General features: G+C 41.2%; 2 protein-coding genes across 2 annotated transcripts in view; both read left to right on the top strand.

Moving 5' to 3' along the window:
* LOC111644585 (1-phosphatidylinositol 4,5-bisphosphate phosphodiesterase beta-1-like) overlaps positions 1–6,998 on the top strand; it is a 24,374-nt gene extending 17,376 nt beyond the window's left edge. The window contains exons 17-30 of the mRNA XM_023393496.2: positions 582–736; positions 932–1,099; positions 1,186–1,285; positions 2,357–2,461; positions 2,950–3,062; positions 3,145–3,295; positions 3,449–3,502; positions 4,065–4,242; positions 4,480–4,612; positions 4,692–4,768; positions 5,735–5,824; positions 6,006–6,063; positions 6,259–6,345; positions 6,770–6,998. Of these exons, the coding sequence (XP_023249264.1) occupies positions 582–736; positions 932–1,099; positions 1,186–1,285; positions 2,357–2,461; positions 2,950–3,062; positions 3,145–3,295; positions 3,449–3,502; positions 4,065–4,242; positions 4,480–4,612; positions 4,692–4,768; positions 5,735–5,824; positions 6,006–6,063; positions 6,259–6,345; positions 6,770–6,922 (1,622 nt within the window). The 3' untranslated portion in view covers positions 6,923–6,998. The remainder of the gene's footprint in view (positions 1–581; positions 737–931; positions 1,100–1,185; positions 1,286–2,356; positions 2,462–2,949; positions 3,063–3,144; positions 3,296–3,448; positions 3,503–4,064; positions 4,243–4,479; positions 4,613–4,691; positions 4,769–5,734; positions 5,825–6,005; positions 6,064–6,258; positions 6,346–6,769) is intronic.
* A 3,551-nt stretch (positions 6,999–10,549) lies between these two features.
* napba (N-ethylmaleimide-sensitive factor attachment protein, beta a) overlaps positions 10,550–12,230 on the top strand; it is a 7,924-nt gene continuing 6,243 nt past the window's right edge. Inside the window, exon 1 of the mRNA XM_023393491.2 lies at positions 10,550–10,786. Coding sequence (XP_023249259.1) covers positions 10,689–10,786 — 98 coding nt within the window. The 5' untranslated portion in view covers positions 10,550–10,688. The remainder of the gene's footprint in view (positions 10,787–12,230) is intronic.

The raw sequence follows: 12,230 nt of genomic DNA, 5'->3' as shown, positions 1-12,230 counted from the left end.
ATATTGACATATATATCTAGCCTATACAAATACATACATTTATGTATGTGTGCTTATATTGTAGACAGATGTTACACAGCCAGTAAAGTCAGTGTTTGTTAATATTATAAACAGTAGGGTCTGAGACCACTTTGAAATTGATAAGAAAAACATATATAAACATATATATTTTTCTAACGTGTGTTGTTTTAATAAAATTGCATAAATAAATTGAATATATAATGTTTTTACATAAAAAACATGTATTGTATGTAAATCATCACATAGATATTTTTGATATATACATATATATATATATACACATTTTACATATTTCATATATGTTATAAACGTATATCTTCTTATATCCAGAGGAAGTATATATGTGATAATAATATATCCCCTTATAGGTGACATATGTGGCTCTTAAAATAGGGATATATACTGTATGTCATATATTACATTTTAGTTTGGGACTTAACATCGTCTGGACCAAAATGAATAGAATCAACTTCATTAATCCGTTTCCTGTTTGCAACAACTGGAGTACAACAGCTGAAGCTCTGAGCTCTTATATTCGTAACATCAGCTCTCTGTTCCAGATCTGTCCATGCAGCTGAACCTCTTCATGTTTGAGTACAACGGTCGCAGCGGCTACAGACTGAAGCCGGAGTTCATGAGGCGGCCGGACAAACACTTTGACCCTTTCACAGAAAACACAGTGGACGGCATCGTAGCTAACATGATCTCTGTGAAGGTAAACCTGCACGTTGGAGCATCTTATAATGTACGATTGTGTGAAAATCCTGGTGTTGTTATCACAGGAAGTCGGAAATGTTCAAAATCTGACATATAAAAAGGCTTTAAGACATTGACTACACCGCTGCATATTCCTGCAGCCCTCGAGGGAATACAGGCTGACACGTTCGGTCTGTGTCTCTGCGTGTCCCAGGTGATTTCAGGCCAGTTCCTGACTGAGCGGCGGGTGGGCGTGTACGTGGAGGTGGAGATGTTTGGACTTCCTGTGGACACCAGGAGGAAGGCGCTGAAGACCAAAACCTCCCAAAACAACAACGCCATCAACCCGGTGTGGGACGAAGAGCCCATCGTCTTCAAAAAGGTGAGATTTGTAACGGAGACGCAGGAGGGAACAGCTGAGTGGAAACACGTCTCAATGCTGATACTGTCTGATCCATCTGTTGACAGGTGATTCTTCCCACTCTGGCCTCTCTGAGAATCGCTGCTTTTGAGGAAGGAGGAAAGTTTATCGGTCATCGGATTATTCCAGTGTCTGCCATCCGACCAGGTGATGAGTCATATTTATTTTATCCCTTTTATCCTGAACTTTCTCTTTGACACAAATGGGACAATCATATGTGACTCTGGATAAACAGGGATGTAACCTGAAACTAATCTCTGTGTTTCAGTTTATCTCTTGCTTGTGTAAATTCAGCACAACGGCAGAAAACTCTGTAAAAACTTTCCTGACGTGGGATGAGAATTTATTACCACTGCGCTGTCAGACAGTAAAACAGCACATTTCTTTACATGCAAATGTTACACATTATTACTTTAATCTCTAACTTGAAAGAAAATATGTTATAAATATTTCTCTTCCTGTTGCAGACTGCATCCAGTCTCCCACTGTTTTCAAAAACACATTACAAACAGCTGCTGTTTTCAAATGTCACTCACCACTTTCAATAAAATAACAGTTTTGTCCTGACATAATGTGCATGACTGATGTTTGGAGTGAACTCAGCTGCACCTCTCTCTCTCTGTCTCTCTCTCTCTGTCTCTCTCTCTCTCTCTGTCTCTGTCTCTCTCTCTGTCTCTCTCTCTCTCTCTGTCTCTCTGTCTCTGTCTCTCTCTCTGTCTCTCTCTCTGTCTCTCTCTCTCTGTCTCTCTCTGTCTCTGTCTCTCTCTTTCTCGCTGTCTCTGTCTCTGTCTCTCTCTCTGTCTCTGTCTCTCTCTCTGTCTCTCTCTCTCTGTCTCTCTGTCTCTCTCTCTCTCTCTGTCTCTGTCTCTCTCTCTGTCTCTCTCTGTCTCTCTGTCTCTGTCTCTCGCTGTCTCTGTCTCTCTCTCTCTCTGTCTCTCTGTCTCTCTGTCTCTCTGTCTCTGTCTCTCTCTGTCTCTGTCTCTCTGTCTCTGTCTCTCTCTCTCTCGCTGTCTCTGTCTCTCTCTCTCTCTGTCTCTCTCTGTCTCTGTCTCTCTCTCTCTCTGTCTCTCTCTCTCTCTGTCTCTGTCTCTCTCTCTCTCTGTCTCTCTCTCTCTCTGTCTCTCTCTCCTTCTCCCTCTCCCTCTCTCTCTCTCCCTCCTCTTATTCCCTGAATAATCCAAACACACATCACATCAGCCTGTGTGTTGTTTCCTTCAGGTTATCGTTACATCGGCCTGAGGAATGAGAAGAATCAGTCTCTGATTCTACCGGCTGTGTTCGTCTACATCGAGGTCAAAGACTACGTCCCAGACACCTTTGCAGGTACAAACGGCGGTAACTTTTTCCCCTGAGATCTGATCTCGACAGAGAATACATTTTTTGATTTTAATGACCCTGCAGCCTTTTCTCATGTCAGGTTGTTTAAACTTGTTCCAGTTACAGTTTGCAAACATTATTAAAATGTGCCGGAGCAGCGTCTTAAACACAGCTGGAGTTTTATTCATTTCATTAATATACTGAAGCCAAATCTTAAAAAGAGTTTAGTTTCCCCATAAAAGGCCTCAAATTATGTTAAAGTAGGAAGCTTAAGGTTTCAAATTCACCTGTCCAGTGTAATGCTGCCTATGCAGGTCCAGGTCACATTAATTTAATTCATATTATTAGAAATGATTGCTGTATAATTATGGGAAGTACTGACAAATATGTGATATAATGATAAATACTTCTAAGCCATGTTGGTCCATGCTTTCAGCTCTGGAGCACAACTCCTCCCTCTGTATTCATGTGGTTCTTTATATTTTCTTCTCCAGATGTGATCGAGGCTCTGTCCAACCCCATTCGATATGTCAACCTGCTGGAGCAGAGGTCCAAACAGCTGGCGGCTCTGACTCTGGAGGACGGGGAGGAGGAGACTCAGACTGAGGTCGGTCCTGTTTCTGCTGTTTCTAGCCTGCGTCCCGGAGGCTGAACACGCGGCTGTAATTCATGTGGGTGTTGTTCTTCAGGATGAAGCCGACAGCTGTGCAGAGCGGAAGAACGACCTGAAATCAGCTCCACTGGAAAACGGACTCAGCCCCGCCCCTGGTCCTGCAGGACACACCCCCATCGCCACGACGCCCAAAGCTTCCGCAGCCAATCAGCAAACAGCGATGACAGGTAGCGTCCACCTACAAGCAAGGAAACCCACCCCTGCGTTCAAAGATGTTGATGTGTTACTATCAACGCAGTCGTCATAATGATACTAGCAATAATTTAGGTTTTTATTAATGTTAAGAAAAACTGACGTTGATTCTCTCCTCTCTGTTTTAGAGGCACCGAAACCTGCAGCAAAGACTGAGGACCTGGTGTTAAGTGTTTTGATAGGTCAGTAATGGTCATTATGCTGTTAAACAATTTCCTGATATGAAGTCAATCAATCAATTAATCCTGGAAAAACTGACATTATCATGGATGTTTTTAGAGGGACGAAAACTTTAACTAAAGAGCAGCTAATTTCAATTAAGACAAAACTCAATCTTGATTTTTATTTTACTTCGGTAAAGTTTAAATGACTCAAGTGTGGAAAAAATATCTTATTAAAAGCCTTTAAGGACTACAAGTACAAAATAAATCACTATATTACCCTATGTTGAACAGGACATACAAACAGACAACAACAACAATAAAAACTCACATGATTATAAATAAACGTAGGTCTACATAGTGTCTGGTTTGTGTAAAGTGTTTAATTGATGCTGCTTTTTTTAATCCATTTATATAATAAAAGATCCAATTTCTGTTTTGTTTTTTTGTTGCTTGAGACTTTATAAAAGTTAAACATCTGAATTTTCAGTGGCGATTGATTAAAATTGATATCAATAATGTGAAATAACTTACAATTCATTCTTATCAAGGTCTGTTAATACTCTGTGCTGTGTGGCGACAGATGTCCCAGTGTGCACCATAGAGAGTCTGCAGCAGAGCAAGGTTTACCAGAAGGAGCAGAGACGTCAGTTCAAAGAGCTGAAGGAGTTGGTAAGAAGACACCAGAAGAAAACGTCGGAGCTGCTGCGAGAGTTCAACAACAAGTACAAGAAAACGGCCAGACAATGCAGCAAGAGCCGGTACACACACACACACACACACACACACACACACACACACAACGTGTTATTGCCTATTAGCTTCTGTCTCTTCTCGTCATTTTATTTTGAAATTGAGTTCACAGGAAAAATGTCATGTCATTGTGGCGTATACTAAAATAAAAAGTCCGGAGGAAATCTATAATTTTCCCTGTGTTTATGTATTGTGTGTGTGTGTGTCTGTGTGTGTGTGTGTGTGTGTGTGTGTGTGTTCATCAGGGGTTCGTGTTCGGACAGTGAGAAAGACGAACGCCTCCAGCAGCTGAGAGACGAGCAGCAGCAGCAGCTTCTGGCTCTGAGGCAGGAGCAGTACTACAGTCAGAAGTATCTGCAGAGAGAACATATAAAAACGGTAAAGCTGACCGTGACCTTTGACACGGGAAGTTCAAAACTAAACTCTGTGTTAAAGTGTGATTTTCTGTTTCCTCCAGCTGACGGAGCGACTCAGCAGTCTGGCGGAGGAGAGTCACAACAGCCAGATGAAGAAGCTCAAAGACATCTGTGACAAGTAAGATAAAGATCTGTCTCCTGAGTGCGCACATTTTGCTTCAGCTTGTTTGATTTCTGTGAGGAATCACACAAGGAGTTGAGCTCCTTTCATAACTGCCAGAAGAAGAGCAGCTGTTCCAGCTGTTCCCGGCTGCAGCAGGTTGGTTTCTTGACATCAAATGTGAGAAGTAACATTTACTCAACTTCTGAACTGAAGTATAACTTTGAGGTATTTGTACTTTACTTGAGTATTTCCAGTTTAAGCTACTTTATACTTCTAATACAATGCAGATGGAAATACCACACTCCCATTAAAAAACATCATCTCAAGACCCCTCGGATTTATCTGCCCCCTGGACGAAGAACCACTAGACTGAACTTGTTGTAATACTTCTGTACTTTTACTTTTCATGTAGGACTTATATTAGGACTTAGTACTATATACTTTTACTTAAGTATCTCTTCCATCACTGCTCGCCATGCTTATAGTATGTCCAAGATGAAATTCATGCCATGAAACTTACACTTCAGATTTATAGAGCAGTTACCAAAAAAAATAAAGTTAAAAAGCTGCTTTTTAGTGGCTTAAGATTAAAAGAAGAGACAATAAAACATGTCGTCTTCCCTCAGATGATGTCAGGGAGATAAATCGGATAAATCCTGGAGTTGGATGATTTATCTGTTCACATCAAATTGTTGCAGAGGCTCCTTTATGGAGCTTGATGACGGTTTCTTCTAAAAAACCACCTGCTGTGACAGCAGCTATGTTCAGGTTTTAGCAATGTCACTTGAGGATTTCTAGTTGATGGTTGAATGTAAAGACTCCCTGGACCTGAACTCTTTGGGGGATATTTCTATTTCAGTGTGAGCCGAGACTTTTACCTGGTGCACTTCCAACGACTTTGTAATTTAGGAGAACTTAATACCAGGTTGTTCCTTCCTCCCCCCACTGTTAGCTCTAATGTTTTTCCTGCTGCTGCTGCAGGGAGAAAAAAGAGCTGAAGAGACAGATGGATCGAAGGAGGACAGAGAAGATCAACCAAGCGAAGACCAAAGAGAAGCATCTGGCTGAGGAGTACGATCCATAAACACACACACACACACACATACACACACGCCGATATTTATCCACTACCCCTCACCCTAGATACCCGCTGCAGCTCCTTCATCTCCTTCATGCACAGATTCCTCCAGCAAGTTTTGTCAGATTTAGTCAAACTCAACCGAGCTCAACCCATCTGTCTGTGTGTTCCCAGGGAGAAGATTGAGATCAATAAGTCCTACGTCAATGAAGTCGTCCAGAACATAAAACGGGTGAGCGGAGGATGATGAATCTGGGTTAGAGGAATTTTTCACGGGCTTTTCTATAGACCGAATCCTGCAGAGACGGTGATGAAAATTTTATGGCTTGAGCGCCGTCTCTCTGTGTAGCTGTTAGCTGTGTCTGTCTGCAGTCATGAAACGCTTCAAAAGTCTCTTTGACTGTCTGTCTGTCTTTTCTGTCTCCAGCTCGAGGAGACTCAGACAAAGCGCCACGATCAGCTGGTGGAGCAGCACAACGGGCTCCTGCAGGAGATACAAGACCAGAAACCAAAGGTACAACACGAGTGGAAATCCTCTCTCCAGCTTCCCACCGTGGCCTGATTTATGAAGTTAATTTATTCGTTGTCCTGCCCTCGTGAAATGCACCACCTACCACTTTGAATATTTCACACTTGAATGTGCTACACAGCAAGAAATGTCTTATACACGAGGCTCCAACCTGCTGCTGCTGCTGCTCCACACCCACACAGTTTAGGATCAGTACTGACGTCAACACGGGCCGTTTGAGTGATGCAGTGCGCCCTCTGGCAGCCATATTGGAGCCGTTCAAACGTTTGGCAGTAATGGCTGACAACAGCTGGTTGAATTTCTCAACACAAGGCAAATAAACAAGCAAATTTCTGTGTTGTTTCTGACCGGGGAACTGAGTCATCACAGATATGTCTCACTGATTCACCGTTCTCTTGTCTCGCTGCAGCTGCAGGGCACCATCGAGGCAGAGTTTCAGGAGAAGTTCCAGTGTTTGCCCGGAGAGATTCAAGACTTCCTGCAGGACAGGAAGACAGAGGTCAGAGGTCACAGCAAGTCCCGGCCATCAACCCCTCACGAAACTCTGTCAGAGGAGGACTGAAGAAGCATGAAGAGGAAGGATCGATGAAAATCAAGAAAGTGCAGGAAGAAAGAGGAAGGAAGAAAAAGGCAGTGAGGGAGTAAAGAAAAGAAGAGATATTAAGATTATAAAGACTGTTACTTTTCTTTTTAATGGACGAATGCTTTAACAGTTTTTTAAATTCCATTCTAGCATGCACTTTGCTGTTCTTCAGCATTTAATCAGAACACATTTAGTCTTAATTTCTGCTATTTTGACAGACAACTGAAACCCAACGGTTTGTACTGCATGACAACCCTATCTATCTATCTATCTATCTATCTATCTATCTATCTATCTATCTATCTATCTATCTATCTATCTATCTATCTATCTATCTATCTATCTGACAGTTTGTGCAATGTATTTCTCTTGAACATACATCAGACTCGAGGCCCATCTCTATTTCATATACACACACGGAGACGTCAAACAGTCGCTACAAATCCAAACCACACGTTTATTTATCTTCTTATTAGCCCACTAGCTCAACGTGGTTGCCACAGCAACCTGGTCGACAGTGGTCAGAATCAAACACACGGCGATGCTAATACGCTTAGAAAGGAAACAGTATTACAATCTTATTGTTTTAAACTTTCGTATTGTTCTTTTTTTCTTTCACGCTCACACAGTTGCGCACATTCCCACTTGGAAGCTGCCCAGTACGACCACAGCCTGACGTGATCTGGCCTCTGAGCAGTTTAACTGGAGCAGATGGAGGTTAATGGTTTTAGCTCACAGGCTCCTCAGCTGTGGTGATGACGGGGGGGGGGGGCACATGCTGCCCTCCACCCACATTTATCCACCACATCTTCCTGCTGGTCTAAAACTGAGAAAATACGGTACAATGACATATATTATTGCACACTATCATAATATAACACATATACTATGTCATATGAATACTTATACTTTATTATGAATATTGTATACTTTTAATGATACTGGAAAACACACACACACACACACACACAATTCATTTTCAATAGGAGCTGAATTTTGTGATATTTATTTATCTATTTATTTTATTTTATTTTAGGCTCATGGTTTCATGCAATAAATCAATGCATCTAATGTCATGTAATATTTCAAGAGTATGTTACCGGCCCTTTCTTTTTTTTGTGTGTGTGTGTGTGTATTGTACCTTAGGGTGGTTGTTCATGTAGAAGCTTAACAATCATCCATATAACCGGTAAGACCTTCACGGGGGTGAAGGCCTCATTCAGAATATTTATGAGTGTGTTAACACACTTGTTGTAGAGCGATCATCGGCATGAGTTTAATGTGATGAGGGAGGATAAAGGGAGCAGACTCAGAAACGACCTGTCTGCACTTTGTGTTTTACAAGATTTATGCCAGAATACCCCTGGATCATTTATTTATTTATTTATTTATTTATTTATTTATTTATTTATTTATTTATTTATTTATTCATGAGGTTTGTGGGAAAATGTGTCAAGGGCAGATTCAGCTAAGAAACAGAAATTAATACAATAATATTATAGCATGACAGTTAACTTAAGACTTTTGTGGATTTATGGATCATCAGACTTTTACTCACATAATGTTTAAGGAAAGGGAGAGGATTGGCACAGAAAGATTAAAGGACTAAGAACATGTTTTATTTTGGGGGGGTGTTGGCGAATGAACCCATTTTTGATTTGTTTTCTGAAGTTTTCTGACCAGTACCAGCAACATCCCCAGAGTTTTCTCGGACTGCTGCACAAACGGTCGGACAGCTGTCAGATGTGGAGCCAAAGACTCTGCTGCCGCTGCATGATTTATTTGTTTCGATGTGAAAGTTGTTTTAACATAGTTATCACCCTGATGAATGTTTCTTTATTTACAGTATTTATTGTTGATAATTCAGTAACAAGAGCGTCATTTATAAAACTGTTTCAGACTTCTTTTTGTAAAAAAAAATGTAAAATGAATGGAGCTTGTGACTCTTTGTACAGTGATCCTCCAGAAGATTATTGGTTGGAACATTTTCCATGTTTTGTTTTTCCTCTAGACTTAAACAACTAAGGCTTAAGCTGCGTTCAACAACCTTTTCTCAGAGAATCTTGGCTTTAAATTGAAGCCACTGTTGAACGATCTTGTACCTGACCTACACTGCAATTGATTCAGATTCAGCTGCAAAATTAAAGTTCATAACTAAATTATCTGTTAAAACATGTTCATGTCCAGGTTCTCCAGCAAAACGCCTTGTTGAACGCACCCCAGCTTTAGTGATTAAACTGAGCATGCTTTACTGTCTTAGATTTCTCCACCTGTTTAATCGTTTCCTGGTTTTACTGAATGCTATTTTAAGACCGATTGAAAGACCATTAAAACATTTGATCTAAAATGATTTGTAATCAATTAATATTCCCGTGTCACAGTCCTAGATTGATGCTGTATTTGCTTTTCAGCGCTCAGTGTGTTGTGGGAAGATGCTTCATATGAAGTGTATGAAAGGAGGAAGTTTGGTTCCATCAGACCCAGAGTATAATAGGTTTAATTACTGTTGTCACCCACATCATGACGAATCCACCATGTCCGTGTTTCTTCACAAAACGTTGCTGTTGTAGTGACTTTGTGTACGAGCAGGATAATGTGGGTTTTCACAGAGAGGCGGTGAACTGTAGTTGTCATGGAGGAGGAAGATGGAGGAGGCTTTTCAAGCTGGGAGGCGGTCTGTCGTGTTTTCTTATTACAATGAAACACACTGGATTTATTGGAAGAACTTTCTGCCTGTAGATATAACAGTGTAGTATTTAGTAAACTAAGCAACATGACATAAGAATGTTTATGTTGAGGTCTTAATTTACCTGTCCGTACAATTTCATCTCTCTTCCACAATGTGTTTCTTGTGTGTTGTTTTGTTGTGTTATTACCTCACTGGCTCATACATTTGTTCTTTGTCAAGATTCGACAGTTTCCAAACCAAATATCTGAATTTCATTTCCAGAAAAATGTTCTTTTCTTTCTTTTTTTTATCAAATGCAACAGTGATCTTTGAGATTACAGCTGCATGAATCCATATTTATCCAACATTAATGGATCAACTGTTAGATTATTCACTCGTTAATAATTTGAGTCCCATCAGATAAAGGTTAAAACCCAAATAGAATAAACTGAAGATACTGAACTGTTAAAGTCATGAAAAACAAAATGCTAATTCTCAAACAGATGGCTCGGTCCTGCGCAGTCACAGCTCGATAATATCATTAGACGTTCTGCCTGACAACTCACAAATTTATTTTTTATAATAATATAATTTTATAAATGTATTAAATTTATTATTTGGAAGGAGACGCTGCTGAAAATTGTCAACGCCACAAATAAAATCCAACTCATCACATCTCTATTGTTGGTGTCAGAAATATGAGAGATGGATATCAAGGCACATAAAGTGAAAATGATCTGTAATTAGAAAATATGTTGAACCTACCCTTTATTTTTTTATTTTTTTATTTATTTATTTATTTATTTGTTTATTTGTTTATTTGTTTATTTGTTGATTGATCGCACCGGTCAGTAGTCATTCCTATTCTTTCCAGCAGATGGCGGTAAGGAGCCGCGAATGATCTTTCTCTCTCGCCGTAGAAGAAGAGCCGCAGCCTCTCAGCATCAGCACCAGCAGAGACATCCCCCTCCTCTCCTCTCCTCTCTCCTCTCTGCTCTCCTCTGCTCCTCTCCGTCCACTGCGGAACATCGGCCTGTTTTCCTCCCATCCCTCCGCCAGCGGCAGACCCAGCTCGCCATGGACAACTCCGGCAAAGAGAAGGAGGCCATGCAGCTGATGGCTGAAGCCGACAAAAAGGTCAAAGCGTCCGGATCCTTCCTGGGAGGGATGTTCGGGTAAAAGGATGCTTTCATTCTCTTCCTTGTCTCTGTTTACCTCTCTCTCTCTCTCTCTCTCTCCCTCTCTCTCTCTCCCTCTCTCTCTCTTTGGTATGGGGGAGGGATTCGTGCACGCAGGGCCCATTAAACCTGTCATGTGTTTCTGCTTTTCTTCGCCACAATAATATTCCTAAAAAAATGTCCCCATAGCGTGTCTGTAATGCCCAGTACTGAGCTTCAGAGGCCTGATCAGATGCATTGATCAATTTTGTGATTTATCGTCTTAATATTCGTGTGATCTGTTCTTTACATTCCTGTAACTTTCACTGTGACATTGCGTCCTTCTGAAAGATTTATCCAAGGGTTCATATGGCGCCTTCAGCTCTGGGGTAAAAATCTGAGCAGTCATCGCAGATAATGTGGCCTGCGTGTCGTGGCCTGACACGCAAGAGAAATGTAAATGTGGTACTACATCTGCTGCTGCTGCTGCTGCTGCTGCGGCTGCGGCGGCGGCGGCGGCGGGAAGGATGTGAGCGTGAGGCCGTGCCAGGGAGGCGGGGAGAGCAGCGCAGTCAGGACGGTGTGCGAAGAAAACAGTCGGTGGTGGTGGTGGTGGTGATGCGGGGGCTGTGTGTGTGTGTGTGTGTGTGTGTGAGTGTGTGTGTGTGTGTGTGTGTGTGTGTGTGCGTGCGTGCGCGTGTGCGCGTGTGCGTGTGTGTCTGCGCAACCGGATGGATGGGAGTGGGCTGGTGGCCTTCATGTGTTTGGGAGGGGTTGATGTTTACAAGTAAAATGCAAACACATAGACAGATAGATACAAGAAACATAACATTTAATAAAATTAAACTCATGCAACATAAAAATGTATTTCACAAACATAAAAGAACAATGCAGTGACAATAAAGTAAAAACCACTCTTCCCAAGTCTTTCTCAACAATTTATATCTTTATCATATACAGTTCAGTTCTATAGATAAATAACATGATTGTATTTCCCTTAATCAGACAAAATCTATCCCAAAATCTGAGAAGTGAAATGGGTCACATCTGTTTCCCCCACATGGGCAACAGCATGATTCTTGTTTTTTGTTTTTAATGAGCCTCAGCCCCAAGATAAGAGATGAGCCAAATTCAGTTGGGGGTCATTTAGTGATGTCACCATTGTATTTCAGTAATAATAATAATTGTGTATGAATTCATTTGTAGAAACTATAGACTTTTCATACTGTCACTGTGAAGCCTGGTGCAGATACAGGCGTTCTTCCTGGACATTAGGCTGTTTGGAAATGCCCGCAGTCTCTGCAGTTTATTTCTGCACACTCATGCTGTAGAATGGGGCATTTTTTTTGTAGCTGGAAAAAGCCACTTAATGTCAATTAATGAAGAAAATATCGAGTCATCATTCTATTATATTGTATTTACGTATGGAAAGTATCTTTTCTTCTTCATTTTTGTGCAAACA

This window comes from Seriola lalandi, unplaced genomic scaffold, assembly GCF_002814215.2.
Source record: "Seriola lalandi dorsalis isolate HSWRI2012SDOR001 ecotype SW California unplaced genomic scaffold, Sedor1 jcf7180002054937, whole genome shotgun sequence".
NCBI lineage: Eukaryota > Metazoa > Chordata > Actinopteri > Carangiformes > Carangidae > Seriola > Seriola lalandi.
The sequence above is the reverse complement of the archived record's forward strand: the minus strand, read 5'-3'. Positions and strand labels throughout refer to the sequence as shown.